The 18,144-nt window shown below is 43.3% G+C and overlaps 1 protein-coding gene across 1 annotated transcript in view; it reads right to left on the bottom strand.

Annotated features, from left to right (window-relative positions):
* The window catches only part of SEMA3A (semaphorin 3A), a 535,542-nt gene that overhangs the window by 394,930 nt on the left and 122,468 nt on the right, over window positions 1-18,144 (bottom strand). The window contains exon 2 of the mRNA XM_086919769.1: window positions 872-1,029. Coding sequence (XP_086775895.1) covers window positions 872-1,029 — 158 coding nt within the window. The remainder of the gene's footprint in view (window positions 1-871; window positions 1,030-18,144) is intronic.

Below are 18,144 nucleotides of genomic sequence, written 5' to 3'. Positions count from 1 at the left end.
ATATAAAAATGCAATTAAAATAAATAAAATGGTAAAAGCGGGGTCGTGGGGAGGAGATGGTGGGGGGGGGGCAACCAACAACAAATGCCGGCAGGCACGGGGAGATTACGTGATTTGCCCATAATGTTAAGATGTTGAGTTTGCAACTGGAGAGATGCTTTAAGTATGCAGGCACGCTGGATGTAAGGGAGAAGGGTGACAACAAGCTGGGAGGAGAGAAGTCTGGCTGCAGATGCACTTGTTTGGAGTGCTCGATAAGAAATTAATTAAAAAGTACCTTTTGTGTGCATAGCCAGTGGAAGCACACTGGCCAGCAGCTGTAATTGGGCCAAGCTCCATGCCACGGCTTCGACAGGCAAGCAAAGCAGGAAATGAGAAGTGATGACGTGCTGACCAATTAAAAGCATGGAAATTAGAGCGATGTTGGAATGAACAAATGGTAAGTTCAGGTATATATTGGGCAGGTTCCAAGCCCCTTTTAATATTTGTTTTTTTTTAATACAAAAGTATTTCGCAATCGCAGTGCTAGTGCTGTGCAGGCAAAACCTAAAAATGAGAGACATGGTGACGCAATTTGATAATCATTAGTTGTATTTGAAAGTAAACAAATTGATGAGATGGTGGATATAATGTACAGCTAATGAGGTAATTGTAAATCAGATTTTATGATCTGATGATGGACAATGATTCCTTTACAGGGAACCAAATAAGCAAATACATGCCTGTCAAAACGATTATGTAATTATTGCTCAGGTGGTTATACATTAAAAGTACAGTGTGTTAAAATTGCAATAGCACAGTCACCCTGTTAGATGTTACTATACAACATTTTAGGTTTGTCATTATCTCCTTCAAATATATATATCAATACCTTCTGAAACTCTTTGATGTTAGCCATGTTGAAAGAAAATATGTGATCTTTTGCTCCAACGTACAGTCGACTCCTTTCTTCATCCAAGACAAATGTATGGTAATTGGAGCTGTTTGCCAGGCCACTGAATGTGATCACATTGTTGGATTCCAACATCTCTATGAAATAAAAATATTTTTTTCAAATTAACATATTGACACTAACCAAATGTTTACATAAACACCATCCATGAAAATATAATTGATCAAATTTCATATCAAACATCATCACCTCAAAAGGTAGTTAAATATTCAGTTTCACACTTGTTTGTGCACATGGCTAGAATGCCTGGATAGCTAGGTGTCGACCTAAAACAGTGCAGAAATTACAGTTCAGTGAACGTAATGCAGAAATTGGACATTAGTGGATACAGTTGTGGAATCACAGTAATAAGAGGGAGGGAATTTGTTTGAGGTTCTAATCCGAAATCTAGCATCACTTAAGGTTACAACTGAAATATGCTAATAGGCCATTTTTTTCCCCATTGTCATTTTCACAAGGAGTGCAATTTCTCATTGACTATTGTTTTATGTGAAATATAATATGTATACATTCAACTATGTAATATCTAGTATACCTAAAATGAGAATTCAGAATAGAGGTCTCTTTTTTTGTTTTCTCTATTAAATAGTTTCAGAAATCGCAGAGTGATTATGTGGCAGGGTAGACTTAAGGCCATCTTTCACACTCTTATAGCACCACCCAGTCTTGCAGGTATGATTACCATCAGCTGGAAGCAGAACTGAGCACCATTTTTCAAGACAGATTTTATCAAACTGGGTCATCTAAGAACAAATATTTTCCCCACCAATAAGTGTGAGAAAGTGGATTATTAATCGGGGTGGATGGGAATTCACCACAGTAATAATGGCACTATTTTTGTTAGGTCCTGTAAAGGGTTCAGTAACTTAAACCAGACTCAATCCCTAATAGCTATGGCACAGAGCAGACATGCTTAGCTTAAGAAAATTGCGAAGCACCAACTGTAGACAACTGGTTATGCTAGACTAGGACAAGGGTAAGGATTGAGGCTCATCATGATGTAGCGCTGGCCAGATACGAGCACCAGGTTGGTCCCGGTCAGAAAAGTTACCTCTCACTTATAAAACTTTCAAGAGGGCAGAGTCCTCAGTGGGGCAAGACTGCAGGCTGGATCTGAAGACAGGCTTGTCGATGATGGGTTGACAAAGGACGAGGTCTCAGTGAAGCCCTTGATGGAGGCAGAAAAAGCTCTGAGTGGGAAGTGCCTGAAGTTCACATCCAAGAAGCCGTAGACATCAATCAGATTATGCTCGAGGTAGAGACTTCTACTTGTGCACTTGAATGCTTTCTAGAAGTCGTATTTCCTCAGCTGTGCGAGTCTAAGAGCCAGGAAGATGGTTTGACACCATTGGATGACAATAGGTGCTGGTCCTGCTGAATCCGATTCCTGTTATGGAGAAAAACATAGCAGGAGCTGCAGTGAAGTCTGGCCCACCGGTAATGCACCCTCAGAAGACCAGCTGATAGATTGGTCCCATTCCTACATTGATTCTACAGGGAAAATGGTAGATAACAGTTTCTAAATCACAGGTTTTTTGGTTCAGGCAGGAGGAGTACACCCGGTTACCAGCAAAGTGTTCCAGATCCTAAGGGGGTCTGGAGGCATTCCAACAGAAGCCACCAACAGGGATTGTGGTAGTTCCGGTTGATACTGGTCTCCTGGGATCCTCCAGGAAAGTTGTCGTCTTGCTGTTCTTCTGTCCCTGTAGCTGAATTCGAGGTCAGCTAACTGCCACTTGGAGCCTACGTCTTTGTCCTGGGTACAAATGGGAGCAGGTACAGCCCCTGGGGATCTCCTCACATGTTTAATCAGCAGGTACAATCCTTCTTTTGTTTTCCACAGGTCCAGTAGTGTTCTTAAGAGGGTGTTAAATGATGCCAAATTTATGTCTGGAACTGGCCTGTGGGTGGGGGTGACTCGTGGCCTCTCCCTAATCAAGGAAAAAGTACCCAGGGGTAACCATACCCACTTTTGCAGCAGTTCCTCTGTGCACTAAATCAAATATGGCAGAACCTTTCCTCCCTGTGCATAGTTCCTGTGCCCAACATAGTGGTGTGCCCAAGGAAATTAGCAATCCCCATCTGTGGTCATTCAAAATGGATTTTAGGGGCAGCTCCTCTCCCGCCAAGAATGGTACCTAACTGGGTTGTGGCGCAAAATAATGGGGCAGGCCCAAGTGTTAGCTACATCTACCTAGGATAGGGTAGGCCTCTTTGAAGTTAATTAAGTTCCTGGGCACAAATTTCCACATCCAAAGCCTTTGTCTCAACTCTGGGACCAATTTCACACCTCATCTCTGGTGTGATAGTTGGAAGCTCATGCACATGGGCTTCTATGGGTGTTATGCAGGTTGAAGGTGATTTTTTTCAGTACCTTCGTTAAATATTTATTACAAATCCAACCTTACCAATTAACAATTCCTGTGATAAATATAGTAAAAAGTACAACAACGAAGATTTTAGCTGGTTCCTCCTAGGTAGAGGCACATTATTTAATTATAACATTGCATCATGATGCTTTTCAATGGAACAGCTCACACTGTGAAAGAGAAAATAGCTTCTGGGCCTGTTTTAAATTAGAACTGTATATGTCCAGTTTTAAAATATCATGAACCCTGCCCCATTGGGCATTTAGGCCTACTTATAGGTGAGTCATGACTATTTTAATAAGGGTTCAGGCCTATCAAAATGGGTTATTTTGGCAGGTCAAATTTGCAGTTTAAACATGCAGTGCCGCATTACTGGTAAGAGGCCTGAAGTTATGTTTTGCAATGTCACTTTAAGTGTGGCACAATATGTGTTGCAATCCACTAATGACATTAAACATAAAGTCCCTGGTTACATTTTGTACCATATACTAGGGATTTATAGGTATGTTAAATCTTCCAATTAGGAGCATAGCCAAGTTCAACATGTTTTAGGCTTCAGAACACATGCACTGAGGCCTGGCTAGCAGAGTCCCAGTGTACAAAGAAAAAAAAAGAACAGCATTAGTCCAAAAAAATGAGGTGACCAAGCAAAAAGAGGCTTTTTCTTACAATACGCTACACTCTAGTCCAGACAGACCTGTATGGAAATTATATTTTATTAAAATAAAAAATAAAAATCTTGTGAAATAGATGTTATGTGCAATTATTCATGCTTATGTAATAACATAGTAACAACTTTATCACTCCACCAGCACCCACTCAAACAAATGTAAATTGGGCAAAGCTAGATGTAAATCAATTGATTCATGCTAAAAAGACAGGGAAATAAGGTTACCGATCTTTTTAAGAAGTGCTGAGAAGGTGTACTTTATTTGCTGTTTTACAATGAACTCTGTTTCGTGACACGCCTCTGGAGAAGTAAGATACACAATGCTCATCTCAATTACTAGTTTTTCGAGTATATTCAACCCACCATTATTTCGCCGGAGGCTCACAGAGAGCTTTGCTTTTCACCGCCTCTGTCTTGTAACTGGTGTCATTATGGTAATCAGACTATCATCACAAGTATGATTTAAGCACAGTTGCTAAAATTACAGCAATCCCTTGAAGCTCATTTCAAACACAGGCGAGATAAATGTAAACATTTGCCTTGTACAGGCTTTTGAAGCCGTCTATTCTTCACAAAAATGTGCACTGGGGCAACATTCGCAAACCCTACTGTAGCACAACCTACAGCTACAATGGGCCAATATTTGAGGAGGTTATAAAAAGGAGAATGGATATGCTGACAAGTAGTATTTATGCATTTAGAAGCGGCGCGGTGCATGTTATGCTAAGCAAAAATGTTTCAGCATGAAAAGCATTTCCATGAAATTACAAAGTGTGCCGGCATAAAAAGCCTGCACACGTCAGCCCGAATTCCACTTTCCCGTCTTGATGAAAGACAAAACGTGACTGAATTATCCAGAGAGAGAAACACTTTAAAAAGCAGTCAACTGGTGTTTTCGTAATTTCAGTATACAAGGTAATTTTCTAGAACTGTTTGACATAAATAAATGGTGGGCGCAGAACAATACTGCTTCTAAACAGATCCCCATTGTTTTACGAGTAAACTGAAGAGACTTTCAGATGTCATTTGAGCTTCATCGTCATTACAACGTTATGCAACATTCTGTACGCCATTATCCAAAGAAGGGAAAAATGAGCATGTTACAGATGGAATTCTTCAAACAAGTGCAATTTATGCCTGGTCTAAATTTTGGAGTAACAGGTTTTATGAAACTGATTGCTGCATCCCACTTGAGCCTCCTTGCATAAAGAGTGATACGCCTTTATGCCATCACTCACCAGACATGCTGAGTGCAGCTAAGTATTGTTATTCCTCAATCGGATCTTCACACCTGGAGCAGGACACTACTGAACTCCACTTCGGGGTGGTTGCAAACATTGTTGGTTAGGAGTGTGCCCTCAGAAATATGTATTTGACATCCCCAATAACAATTCAGAATTGCAAGGCCAATGGTAGAATGACCTAAACTGCCTACAATTAGTTTGGGGTTGTGGGTGAGTGAGTGAGTGGGTGAGTGAGTGAATTTCTGTGAAGGTGGTCCAAAGGGATTCATTCTGCTTTAGGTTGGAGCCACAAAGACTCCAGAGGGGGGTGAACACCACACAAAAGCGTAGCAAGTGGCATTATTATCCATTGTTTTCCTATGGCTCTAAGCCCAGAGAATTTGTTTTTGTTGCCCCGATCTGGTCAGTTCTTGCACCAGTGTAAATATTTGTCTTGTGTCCCATGCAAAAAATCATTTTACACCACACAAAAGCGTAGCAAGTGGCATTATTATCCATTGTTTTCCTATGGCTCTAAGCCCAGAGAATTTGTTTTTTTTGCCCCGATCTGGTCAGTTCTTGCACCAGTGTAAATATTTGTCTTGTGTCCCATGCAAAAAATCATTTTACACCACACAAAAGCGTAGCAAGTGGCATTATTATCCATTGTTTTCCTATGGCTCTAAGCCCAGAGAATTTGTTTTTGTTGCCCCGATCTGGTCAGTTCTTGCACCGGTGTAAATATTTGTCTTGTGTCCCATGCAAAAAATCATTTTTAAAGCAGTACTTAACATCTTTACTCTGTTGAAACAAAATAAATCAATCTGTTCCTTATGTTTAATATATGTGAGGGCTGATCCAAAGGCGATGAAGTACAGCTTTGTCATTGCGTCAGGAGGGCAAGCAATTTCCTTACAGAATTAAAAACTATTTAAGAACAGTAAGGACAAGAATACATGTGTACTCATATGATTAGAAACATTATTGCATTTCCTGAGTTGCCGGATACCATACCATGAAAAGAGTACAATGGGTCCCATGTTAGAAATTACTATTGGAACTTGACATTTGTATAGCAAATTGCTGATACTTTTACAGCCCTGTAGTGCTCAATATTCTCCAGTTTTTATGTGAGTTTGGAAATGTGTGTATGTGTAGATGTAGTGTGATTTCAGAGGACACACTTTGGTTATATATATCAGACATTCCATATAGAAACACTGTCTGACATAAGTAATGTACATAAGTAATGTATTGTAAACATCATTTGAAAGAATATCATCCAGTGGATGTAAACATTCTAGTCGTAACTCAAACAGAGCTTTATTTTTCTAAACTATTTTTCAGGCACAATATTTTTTGTCAAACGATATCCTGGCTATCTTATTTTGGTACCACCGCAGTAGATCAGGGGGTTGTGTGAGACTCTGTGTGATGCTTTGAATCTTGTGCACAGATGTGATGCATAGGCATTTAGAACATTCCTAAGTACTTTAATCTGGAGCCTCAATTTGTTCCTTAATATTCTAGTATCATCTGCCTCAGAATACTGCCATCAACGCCTTACATATGTGACACTCTTTGAACACAGTTAAGCTTCGGCGAAACTTGAATTAGACAAGCGTAGTTCCTGTAATTTCAGGAACATCATGTTACACTTGTGCGAAATTCCCCAAATTGCGCCATGTTTGCCATATCGCATAGTTACACCACAGTTCATGGCAAAATTATAGCATGTGGGGGAGCAGCAACAAAATGAACAACTAGAAAGCAAGTTGCTTTTATCCATAGTAGTTCCATTGTATTCACTTTTTTAGTCTCAAAAATTGGCACAAGGACACATTTTGTGCTAAAATACAGCACTAAATGAATTTACATTTCGCCTAATCACATTGAATTTGTTATAATTTTCCTAAAATTTTGTAACTAGCAAATAATCTGAATTTCGCCCACCACTTCAGGTATCTTCTTAAAGAATGGGATTAATTACAGGAACGATTCGTCAAACAAATAGGAGAAAATTAATCATGGCGAAAATGCAATAATTGCTGAACAGGAGTTGAAAAGTAGCAATTCGACTTTCCTCATTGACAGTCTGGTGTGATTACTAAACAGTATCTATGAGCCTTCCATCCGATGCTCGTCTCAGAGTCGAGATTCAAACATGGCTGCCCCGGGCACATCAAACACAATTAAAACGTTGTTTGGTTCAAAAGTGTTGATACAACCTCGGTAACAGTCTCAGAGCCGTTGGTCTGAGGTTCAAATACTTGTACAACCAAAGCATCGCATTTCACAGGCTTGTGTTGCAATAATGGACACAGCAGTGAAGCACACGGTGCACACGCACATTTCCTTTTCTTTGGCATTGTGCAGTTGTCTGAGCTGGAGATGTGTCTGCGGGTGAGTCTGTCAGCAGTCAGCGCTTCTTTTCTTATTGTAATGCATGTAGTTGGCCGTGAAGTCACACATTGTTGTTCATTGACTCACATCACAATGAGGCAAGACTGTCTGAATTCGAACCAGTTGAACATGACAGGGTCCATTGGCGGCTCCTCCAGGATGTTCGAGTGCGTTGACTTTAACAGATGTGAGAAGATAACATTGACTGGCAACTGCCCACAGGGAATGTGTGATTGTTTTGCAAATCGAATAGCAGCTAAACAGCAATCATCGGGTGGTCGTGTGATTAACAAAGCGCTCCTGGTCTGAGGGCACACAGGCCACGAACGCGCACAAGGCCTCTGGTGACTTGAAATGGGATTAGCAGGCATATTTTACTGAGCAGCTGAAAAAAACCATGGCTGTGACAGAAAGCCTTTTCAGCTCTAAAAGCATGAACAAATGGGCGCTAAAAGTCTTTAACAGGGTGAAGGGGCTGGGACAGGGCAATTACCTCTGTAAACAACTATTTAGTGCTTTGGTGGCCAAGAGGAAGGCATCTTTCACAATATCAACACATCTGTGTGGGCTGTATTTCATTTGCAAGTTCAGCACACACACAGCTGATGGTTTCTGGAGGACAATGTTTAAACTGTCCGAATGTGATACAGATGCTTTTCTAGTGAAAGCCCATTTCCGCCTTTAGTTTGAGTTTTCCACTCTGCTCTGTTCCATTCACCACCACAGTGATTAATTGTGGAAGGTTATCTTATCACTTTCCTAAATGCAAACACACTGCTGTGCTTTTCACAGCAGCTTCAGGGGCCTTTGCTCTCATATCGCCAACTGGCTTATCATGATAGATGTCAATCACGGTATGTCACCTTAAACGAAAACAAACCAACATGTGTTTATTCTTTCAGGGAGAGCAACTATTTTGTTCCAAAGGCTCGCATGTTTTAGTTGATGAATATACACAAGCTTATAACTTGTTTTTCTTCCTATATTTCAACATTTAGGTGTGCTCGAAGAATGCTCATGTTCAAATACTTACCCAGCTCCTGCTTCCTGTCCTCCCCCACCATCTCTCCAAGAACACACAGCCACACGTACTAAACAGGCCCATGCCCGCTGCTACTGAAGCTTTTCCAAAACTGAAAGCCTTCCACTCTTCGAAATACTTGAAAGCATGAATGTCATGCTAAGTCTCTACTGCAACCAGATCTCTGGCATAGCAAGCACCCTATTAGGCTCTGCATATGACTTAAAACGGAATATTCAAATGCCCACATGTTCCAACTCTGGAATTGTACATATGGGTATTTGACTACAAAACTAATTTAAAAAGTCTTCTGATGAGTACCCTTTCAAAATGTATGTAAACAAACACTATATTTCCATACGTTCTGTATATACAATTGACACAATTGTATTAGGAATATTAAAACATTGGAATGTTGAGAGCTCCATTGATGACAAACCTTTTACATGTTAAATTTGCATCGTTATTTTAGGGATTCTATCTGTTGGGAGCTCCATTGAACAGAAAACTCCAAACTCAGGCTCAGGGATAATAGTGGCTTGTATCTGCCTTCTGATCCAACATTCCAAAGTTTGTCTTTCTACTTTTTTCTTTTTAATTCAGAAGATACTGTCCTCAGTGGGTGGAATGTTCCAATAGCCCTATAACCCTTTTGCCTCATTCTATACCGGTTGTTAAAGGCCCACTGCCTTGCTATTGGTCCAAGCCACGATCAGGCCCTTTAACAACTGGTAAAGCCCTTGAGAGCAGACTATAATGTTATAACAACCATCTGAGTGCATTAAACATGTCACCCTGAACACATGTGGGAGAACCTTTAATGTTGAACAAGCACTGATAATGCAGGTAAGTTTAAAAACTTTGCAGTATACTTTCTTGTATTTTCTGTGATTTGCACATTTTGTCAAGATTTGTCATATTGTGACAACTTTCAAGCTACTCTGTACTTCTTCCTGAGTTGTTTTTTCTTTCACAGATGGGTACAATTTCAATCAACTAATTTGTTATACATTAATTTCTACCATGGCCAATGCTATGATTTATACATAAAACGATAACTAGATGCCACTGTACTCATTAAAGAAATAACACCTAAAGGTTGATTCGCACCACTTTGTAGGATGGAGCACTCCCCCACAAATAGAGAGGTGCAGTGTTAATGACCTGGGACCACAATGGTCCTTCCCTGATCCAGTGACATGCTAACCAAGGGAGACTCCTTGTCACCTCACTGCATGATATGTGGGGTGACGGGAAGTGGTAGTGTCACCTGGGATGTGCATCACATCCATCTGCCACAATCACCTGGGGGGGGGGGGGGTATAAATGTTACTCTCCCCTGGCTTCTGACTCTTAGAAGATGAGCATCACAGAAAGCAGATCTGTGGCAATTTTGAAAGTAGAATTCCGAGTGCATGATGTTCTGAGCCTCTCGGCCACAACTTTACTCCCGGGCAGAACTCCTTGCTGAGCGCACAACTTTCTTTGCCTATCAGCTTACCTCAGTGGGAGCAGAGTCACACAGCATTTACTGTCGGCGACCTTCATGCTCTTTTCGTTAACCCCTGACATCTTGCGCGACTGGGCCCCTTCGCCTTTTGCCCTCTTGTCCCGTTTTTTCTTGCCTGACCACAGCACCCACTGCATTAATCTTCAAGAGCGCATATTTCCTCATGGCTCAGGCGGTAAGTTGTAGTCGGTTGCTCTTACCCCATTGGTTCATCTAGTGGGCCTTGCGAACGACACCAGGAGAACAACTTCCTCCACTGTTTTTCGGTGGCAGCAATCCGAAACCTGGTTCTTCACCAAGGAGCTACAATATGTTAGCTTCCGCCTACTCAAGCTTGCTCAGTGAGCTGCAGCATCAGTGCGGTATACAGCTTGATACCTGTCCCCAGGCACTTTGTCCTGACCCGGTGGGGAGGAATTGCAGTGCCCGCGTTGGGAATTGGATGTCTGACCCAGCAAGGTAAGCGGTGGGTAGAAGGGACTTTAGTTGGGTGTTGTGTGTATTTTTGAGCCAGCCATCTCACAACTCGTTGTGTTTCCTCTGATGTACTACCTTTACTCTCACTTAATTTCTTTGATTTACCTCTGAAGCTCAGTTCATGCTCACTGATTTTTCTGCTGGGGGTGGGGGCGGTAGTGTATTGTGCTGCGCCTTTCGTGATTTTTCAATTGTTTCATGGTTCTTGTTGATTGTTACCCCGTAATGGCATCCAAGTGGGGTTGGGTTGGCAAGAGAAAGGGTAGGTGTCTGGAAATTACATAGCTACTGAAGCTGGTCTTAGCTAAGTTGGGCAATGCAGGAAGCACAGAATATTCGGGGTCAGACTGGGAGGAAGATTGTACTGTGGCGGAGCCCCTACAGCGGTCCATGTTCCCCCATGGCTGCCTTCCCACGGGTCAGGCGCAGGACTTAAAAGCCGGCGTGAGCCCCCTCTGATATGCTGTTTGTGGCATTACCCGCACCACCACCTGATGCACCTGATGCCCCAGCAGCACCTATCTCTGAGGTCCATCAGGCCATCCACACCCAACAGCATAGTATTGAGTGTCTGGTGGAAGCCCAACCTAGTTCTCAAATCCAGCCTATTCCTGCTGTCTCACCCCAAGTGACACACAACCTAAACAATCATTTACCAAATGCAGCTGAATCCCAGGGGGTACATGCAGCCTTAGCGAACATTAAGCCGGAACTCCTAGCCCTGTCATCAGGGACTGTGGAGCCCCACAGTGACCAAACCCAGAACCCGAAAGTGAATGCTCCTCTAACTACCCTGCTTCAGTCTACCCCTTCACCATTGATCTTGCCGTCCACTAAGGAGGAGCCGACCCCTCGGTCCCATAGGCAACTAACAGACTCCCAGAATGCCACAGAGCAAGCATTGTTTTTGGTGGCTTAATTGATGCCCAATTTGGATGCCCCTGCAGACAAGTAGCCCCCCCCCAAACTACTCATTGGGCCCTATCCAATGACATTATGGTAGCCGTTGCTGACCTTAAATTACAGACAGAGGCCATCAGGAAGACACACCCTGGGCACAATCAGAGCGCCCAGCATCAGGGGTCAGGTGACCCCCAACCATCAGTAGAAAAGGAGTTTCTTGGTGCAGAATAAGGTAAGAAAACTGGCCAGGGTGGGGAGAAAGTGGGTTCTGCCTCTACTGCTGTTCATGAGGGACCAGACATGTTGATATCCAGACCAGGAAAGTTTGGCTAACAAGTCCTGGTAGATGTGAAAGAAAAAATCTGGAAAGGGGAATTTGCTGATGTATTTTCTTTGATAAGATCCAAGAGAAGGGGGTGTGAACAAAAAGATAAAGAAGGTAAAGACAATACATCTAGGGCCAAGAGACCTAGGGTTGAGGAGACAATAATAAATTGGTTATTTGGCTTTAATGTATACATACATCTGTTATGCTAGAGAAGAAGCCAGCCGTCACAACTTCAATGATATTTTATTACAGTAAGATATCGAAAGCACACCATGTGTATGGGTCCACTGCTTGGTTAGTTTATGACTGGGATTTTAGGTGGGCAAAAGGGAAGGATCCGGATATTGGGTGAGACCAGGCGAAGGTCAACGTATGGCTGGAGAGTGTGAATAGCAAGACCCCATTTTACCAGGTTTTTCATCAGCCACATGCAGGGGATAAGAAGGGCTTGCGTTGGTCCTTCAGTAGGAAGGTATGCATGCGCCCTGCAGGATCCTGTCCATATAAACACTTCTCTTGCAATTGCAGCCTTCCCTTCCATGCAGAGTTCAAATGAGGCAAAAAGTCAAGGGATCATGGGAAAGAGGGAGTTAAACCTTTGCAGCTACTTGTGAGTCGCCCATCCCGGTCCAAACTACCAGGCTCATTCCATGGCCCAACTGAAGTCAAGACCAAGTGAAGACACAGCAAAATTGTAGTATTTAGGCTTTTACTCAGGTTTTAGGATTCACGCATTTGGAGTGGCTTCAATCCCTCACTGTAACAATTTATTGTCAGCACGTACGCATCAAGATGTGGTGTTCAAGGAAATAAAGAAGGAGGCACTTTGCATAGGATAGACAGCCCCCTTTCATTCCCAACTCTTCAGGACTTTGTGTGTTCTCCTCTGGGTGTGATCCCTAAGAAAGAACCAGGTCAGTTTAGGTTGATTCATCATCTCTCTGTCCACAAGGGTTCTTCTGTGAATGAAGCTATCATCCTGTAGTTATGTTCAGTGCAGTATGCATCAGTAGACCAATTGCTAGCTGTGCTATGGGAACTTGGCTAGGGGTTCTGCTGGCAAAAACATATATATAGAGACAGCATTTAGGCTGGGCTATCATCTTTTGGTATTTCAATTTGCGGGCTCTTGCTACTACCGCAAGTGCATGCCGATGGGGCGTGCTCTGTAATTCACTTATTTTGAACAGTTCAGCTCTTTGTTGCATTGGAATTTCACCTCACGCACAGGCCAGAAAGAGGTGATTCATTATCTAGATGATTTTCTGGTATTGAGGCCATCAGATTAAGGGGTATGCTACTGGGCACTGAATGCATTGAGTTCCCTTTTCATGGAGCTGGGGGTACCAATAGCGCTAGACAATACAGCAGGTCCATCCACATGTATTACCTTCCCTGGTATTGAAATTGACACTGTGGCGGAGAAGTGCACTCTTCTTTTTGAGACAATTCAATCCTTCAGGCAGTTGGTTGACATGGTGCTGGCCTTCAAGAAGGTAACACTCTATCATCTATTTCTAGTTGGCCAGTTAAACTTTGCATTACCGATCATTCCCATGGCTCACCCCTATTCAGGGTCCATTGCAGGGGATATTACCGGTCTCACAGAAATACATCACCATACCGACTGTCAAGCGAGGTAAAGGAAGACTTAAGGATATGGCCCACTTTTTTGCAACAATGTAATGGCTCTGTTATATGACCTTCATGCCCAGTTTCTAATCGCGACTTAGACCTATTCACAGATGCAGCCGGCAGCCCTGTGTTTGGAGCTATATTAGGCACTGGTTGGTGTAGAGGGGACTGGCCAGTGGACTGGCATAACAGCAGCATCACTAGGAATGTTTCATTCTTAGATCTGTTCCTCATTGTGGTAGCAGTGACTACATTGGCGGAGATTCTCAGATATAGGAGTATGGATTTCTGGTCTGACAACATGGCGTTAGTAGAATCTATCAACCGGCAGAGACCTCTTGCAAGTTTGTCTTGAGATTGCTGAAACATTTGGTTTTACTTTGCTTGAAGTTTAAAAAATTTTTTAGGACTAAGTGTGTGCCTGGTATTGATAATATTGCTGCTGATGCCTTATCTGGAATGTGTTGAGGTGGCCCCAGGAGTTGGAGGATCTACCAAAGCCAGTTCTGGAGGCTAAAGTGTCATCTTTGATACCAAGCTATGCTTCAGTGCTCAGATTAATGCAGTGACCAGGCTACTATTTGCTTCGGGTACTGAAAAAAATACTTCTGTTTATTAGGACTGAACTTCAGAAGACCGTAATGTTGGCCCTAGTTGGGTCGAAGTTAGATTATTGTAATACACTATATCTAGGCATTCCAAAATATTCAATAAAAAACTACTGTCTATCCAAATGCGGTGGCAAGAATGCTCTTGAACATTCAAACCTGTGGCACATCTACTACATGGCCTGCACTGGCGCCCTGTGGAGAGGAGAATTTTGTCCAAAGCCTTGTGCCTAATGCATAAGGCATTTCATGGTACTGGCCCCCTTTAGTTTCAGGAGCTATTTACATGGTACACTCCCAGTAGAATCTTACGATCCAGCACAGAACACAAGGTTCACATCCTGAGAATTACGCGAGTAAAATGGGGCAGGAGGACTTTGACTTTTATGGGGGGAAAGTTATAAAATCCCTCCTTCTGGCCCTCCACTCCCAACGAAGCCTGCAGCTGTTCAGGAAGCAGCTGAAGACCTGGCTGTTCCCGCCGACTTAGCCCTAACGCCTGATGACTCACTTTCCTGGTTGGTATTCTTTCCTGTTGTCTTGTTCCGCTCAGCGCTAAGACACCCTTGGGTATTACAAACTCAATTCATTCATTCATTCATTCATTCATTCATTTATTCATCTCACTCCAAGCTGCAGGAATTTCAGGTTTTCCATCTGTAGGCAGCCAAGGAGAGGACAGAGTTCCAGTCATATCAGTAGAAGATTGGAGTCCCGCCTTACCGAATTTAGTGATGGCTTCTCTTACAAAGCACACACGGATGTCTTATGAGAAGTGATTTGCACAGCATAGGTCTTTATTGCAAGCAAGTAACATTCCTGAGATGTTCACAACAGATGCCATTTATCTTTTTCTGGGGAACCTTAGGGAGCAGGGCAAGTCGGTTTTTTGCACATGTTCCCATCTCTCAGCTATATGTTTTTTTGCTAAATGGAAGGGTGTCGCTGAGATGAGTATTTTCTTTCTCATTAAAAAGCGTTAGTGGGGTGGGCTAGACTCAAGGGCTGTGAAAAAGATGGCAGCCATCCCCTCAAAATGGAGTCCTGGCCTACTTTTGTATAGCCTGCCAAAGGTGTGTACTTCACCCTACTAGACAACACTATTCACTGCAGTTTTCACTGGGGATTTTTACAGCGGCTTTAAGGTGATCAAACTGGTGGTGTCTTCTCAAACTGACTTTGCGGGCAGCCTACAGTAAGGGGATGTTCGGTGAAGCAAGGAATGAGTACTGATCTGGTTGAGAAAGTTCAAAAGTGAGCAAGAGAGAAAGGGGGCAGCGATCAAACTCAGGGCACCTCAGGGCTTCTATCTGCGTCCATTGGCTCGATTGGAATCCTACCTGACTTTTCGACCCGACACTGTGACATCCGCTCCATTCATTCACCTGAATGGAGATTCCCTTTTGTGTTGTCAGTTTACTATCGTTTTTACTGCTGTCCTTATGGCAGCGGTGTCAATCCTAAATTTTACTCTTTTCACTCCTTTAGAATAGGAGCAGATACTGTTGAGGCAGGGGGGGCACGTCTTCCAAAAATGTACAAAAGATAGGTTGCTGGTCTTCAAAGTCATACTACATTCATGAGGCTGCTCTGGTACACGGTTGTTTACTCTCTCTGTCTGTGCTCACACTTATGTTTTTTCTGGTTTTTAGTAGGATGCCATCCAAGGTCATGTGGGTTGTTGGCCATTCATTCATCCAGTGGGAAGCCTACAGGTTGCAACTACTACGTAAGCCCAAGCTGACAGCCCTGCGTGATATTTCCTTCTGGTGGAGCAGGATCGGAGACCTCCACATTACTGAATTGCAATGGCTGATCAGTCGAACCAGGGGTTGTGAGGGACTCAAGTCCCCAGACCTCATTGTTGTCCACCTTGGAGGAAATGACTTGGTAAAAATGGGTGGCAAGGGCATCAGGGAGGCAATCCAGAAGGAATGTGCCCAACTGGCTAAGGTTTTCCCAGAGGCGGTGATTGCGGGGTCCCACATGGTGCCATGATGGAAATGCAAGATCTGATAATTTCTTCTGTTTGTAGATGCATTGTGACATGCTTTTCACGCATGGATGCAAGACTGCTAGATATGTGAGCAACAAGGAAAACTTAAATTAGAATCATAAGAGAACAATGCTACATCAAGTCTCCGGTGCTCTGGACTAATATCATGGGTGTTTACCCACCTGCTGAAATAGCTGTTGCAGACGTCAGCACAGCAAAAAGTCACTAGTACAAAATCCCTTTGCTGAGTGCTCCTCATCTCAGTATTCCCGACTGCCCAGTATATATTCCCCAATGTTAATTCTCAATGCAAATCAACTTTTTAGCCACCACTGGAGAACCCAACTGATTCCTGTCCCTCTTGTCCAGTTCATTGCATGACCAATGCTGGGGGCAACCAATAGATGATCATGGACTAGAGGTCGTTTTACCTGCACCCAGCGTTGGCTAGGCTGCTTATAGGCACTCTTTGGAAAATCTCTGTAGTCTTTCAAAACTCGTTTGGATAAGATGTGCACCTGTAGCTAGTTGAGGAATTCATGGCGCTCTGTGGTACCTCATATTAGTGGTCATCCACTATATGTGCCCAAAGAAGATGGACTGCCATGTTAGAGAGTACCGATTTTGAGATAACTTTCACCCTCCATGCCACTGTACTAGTCTCTCCTTTTCCCCATCCTCGCAAATGCATTTGTAGCCAGGTTGTATTGTGGCCACTTTGGATAAGCAAACTCCAATTTAAATAGGAACCATCTTGTGCATTCACCAAAATAGAAAAAATAGATTTGGGCGAGTTGCTTGCAGGCCTGCAAAGAAATGCCACCTTGACAAAGGTATGGCAATACTATCATCTCAACAGAGGTGATATGCGGTCTATTTCCACCCATGCTGATAGGATTCCATGAGAAAATATATGGGATATGTACCATTCAGCATCAAATCTGACACTGAACGCGATTACAGAAACAACAGGATGAAGTCAGGTCAGACCTAGCTTTAAGCTGGTCTTCAGCCCACCAATTTTTAGCCTCACGATAGCCCTGAACACAGGAGGTCAGCGCTCCACTCAATCCACTCGCTGTCGCTGTCCAGCCCATTTCCAGTCACTCATAAGGAAGTGCGCAGAACGGATGCGCAGCGTGTACAGAAACAACAGGACAAAGTCAGGTCAGACCTAGTTTTAAGCTGGTCTTCAGCCCAGAATTTGTACTTGAATTGCTTTTAGCACGCTGCTCAGCTGATCCACATTGTGCAGCCCTGTTCCGCCGTGTCTTGTGCCGTTTGAACGGAGGGTCAAAGCACCACTATTTTTAGCCTCACGATAGCCCTGAACACAAGAGGTCAGCACTCCGCTCGATCCACTCGCTGTCACTGTCCCGCCCACTTCCAGTCACTCATAAGGAAGTGATCAGAGCGGATGCATAGCGATTACAGAAACAACAGGATGGAGTCAGGTCAGACCTAGTTTTAAGCTGGTCTTCAAGCCAGAATTTTAATTTGAGTTGCTTTTAGCGCACAGCTCACCTGATCCATATTGAGCTGCCCTGTTCCATTGTGGCTTGTGCCGTTTGAGCGGAGGGTCATAGCACCACCATTTTTAGCCTCACGATAGCCCTGAACATAGGAGGTCCGCGCTCCACTCGATCCACTCGCTGTCGCTGTCCCGCCCACTACCAGTCACTCATAAGGAAGTGCGCAGAGCGGACACGCAGCGGACTCGCGCAGCGGGACGCCAAAAGCAAGCCAGTCTGTGCCCGTCCACGCCTGACTGCCGCCAGCCACCAGCCACTCTGTCCGTTTTACCCCCTACCACCCTCTTCCCAGGCATACCGCCTGCAAAGACCCAACCCTTCTATGGCGATATTATAGTACACCAGTCAAGAGCTCCACGCGCTCAATAAAAGGTCGGTAAACAGACATAATATCGAATCCAAAATATCGTTTGTACAAAATATCGAGTAAAAAATATAGACTAGCCAAAATATCGACCAGACATAATATAGACTACAAAAATATCGAGTAATATCGATATTATTAGCCAAAATATCG

Source organism: Lissotriton vulgaris, chromosome 1_1 (assembly GCF_964263255.1).
Source record: "Lissotriton vulgaris chromosome 1_1, aLisVul1.2, whole genome shotgun sequence".
Taxonomy (NCBI): domain Eukaryota; kingdom Metazoa; phylum Chordata; class Amphibia; order Caudata; family Salamandridae; genus Lissotriton; species Lissotriton vulgaris.
The sequence above is the reverse complement of the archived record's forward strand: the minus strand, read 5'-3'. Positions and strand labels throughout refer to the sequence as shown.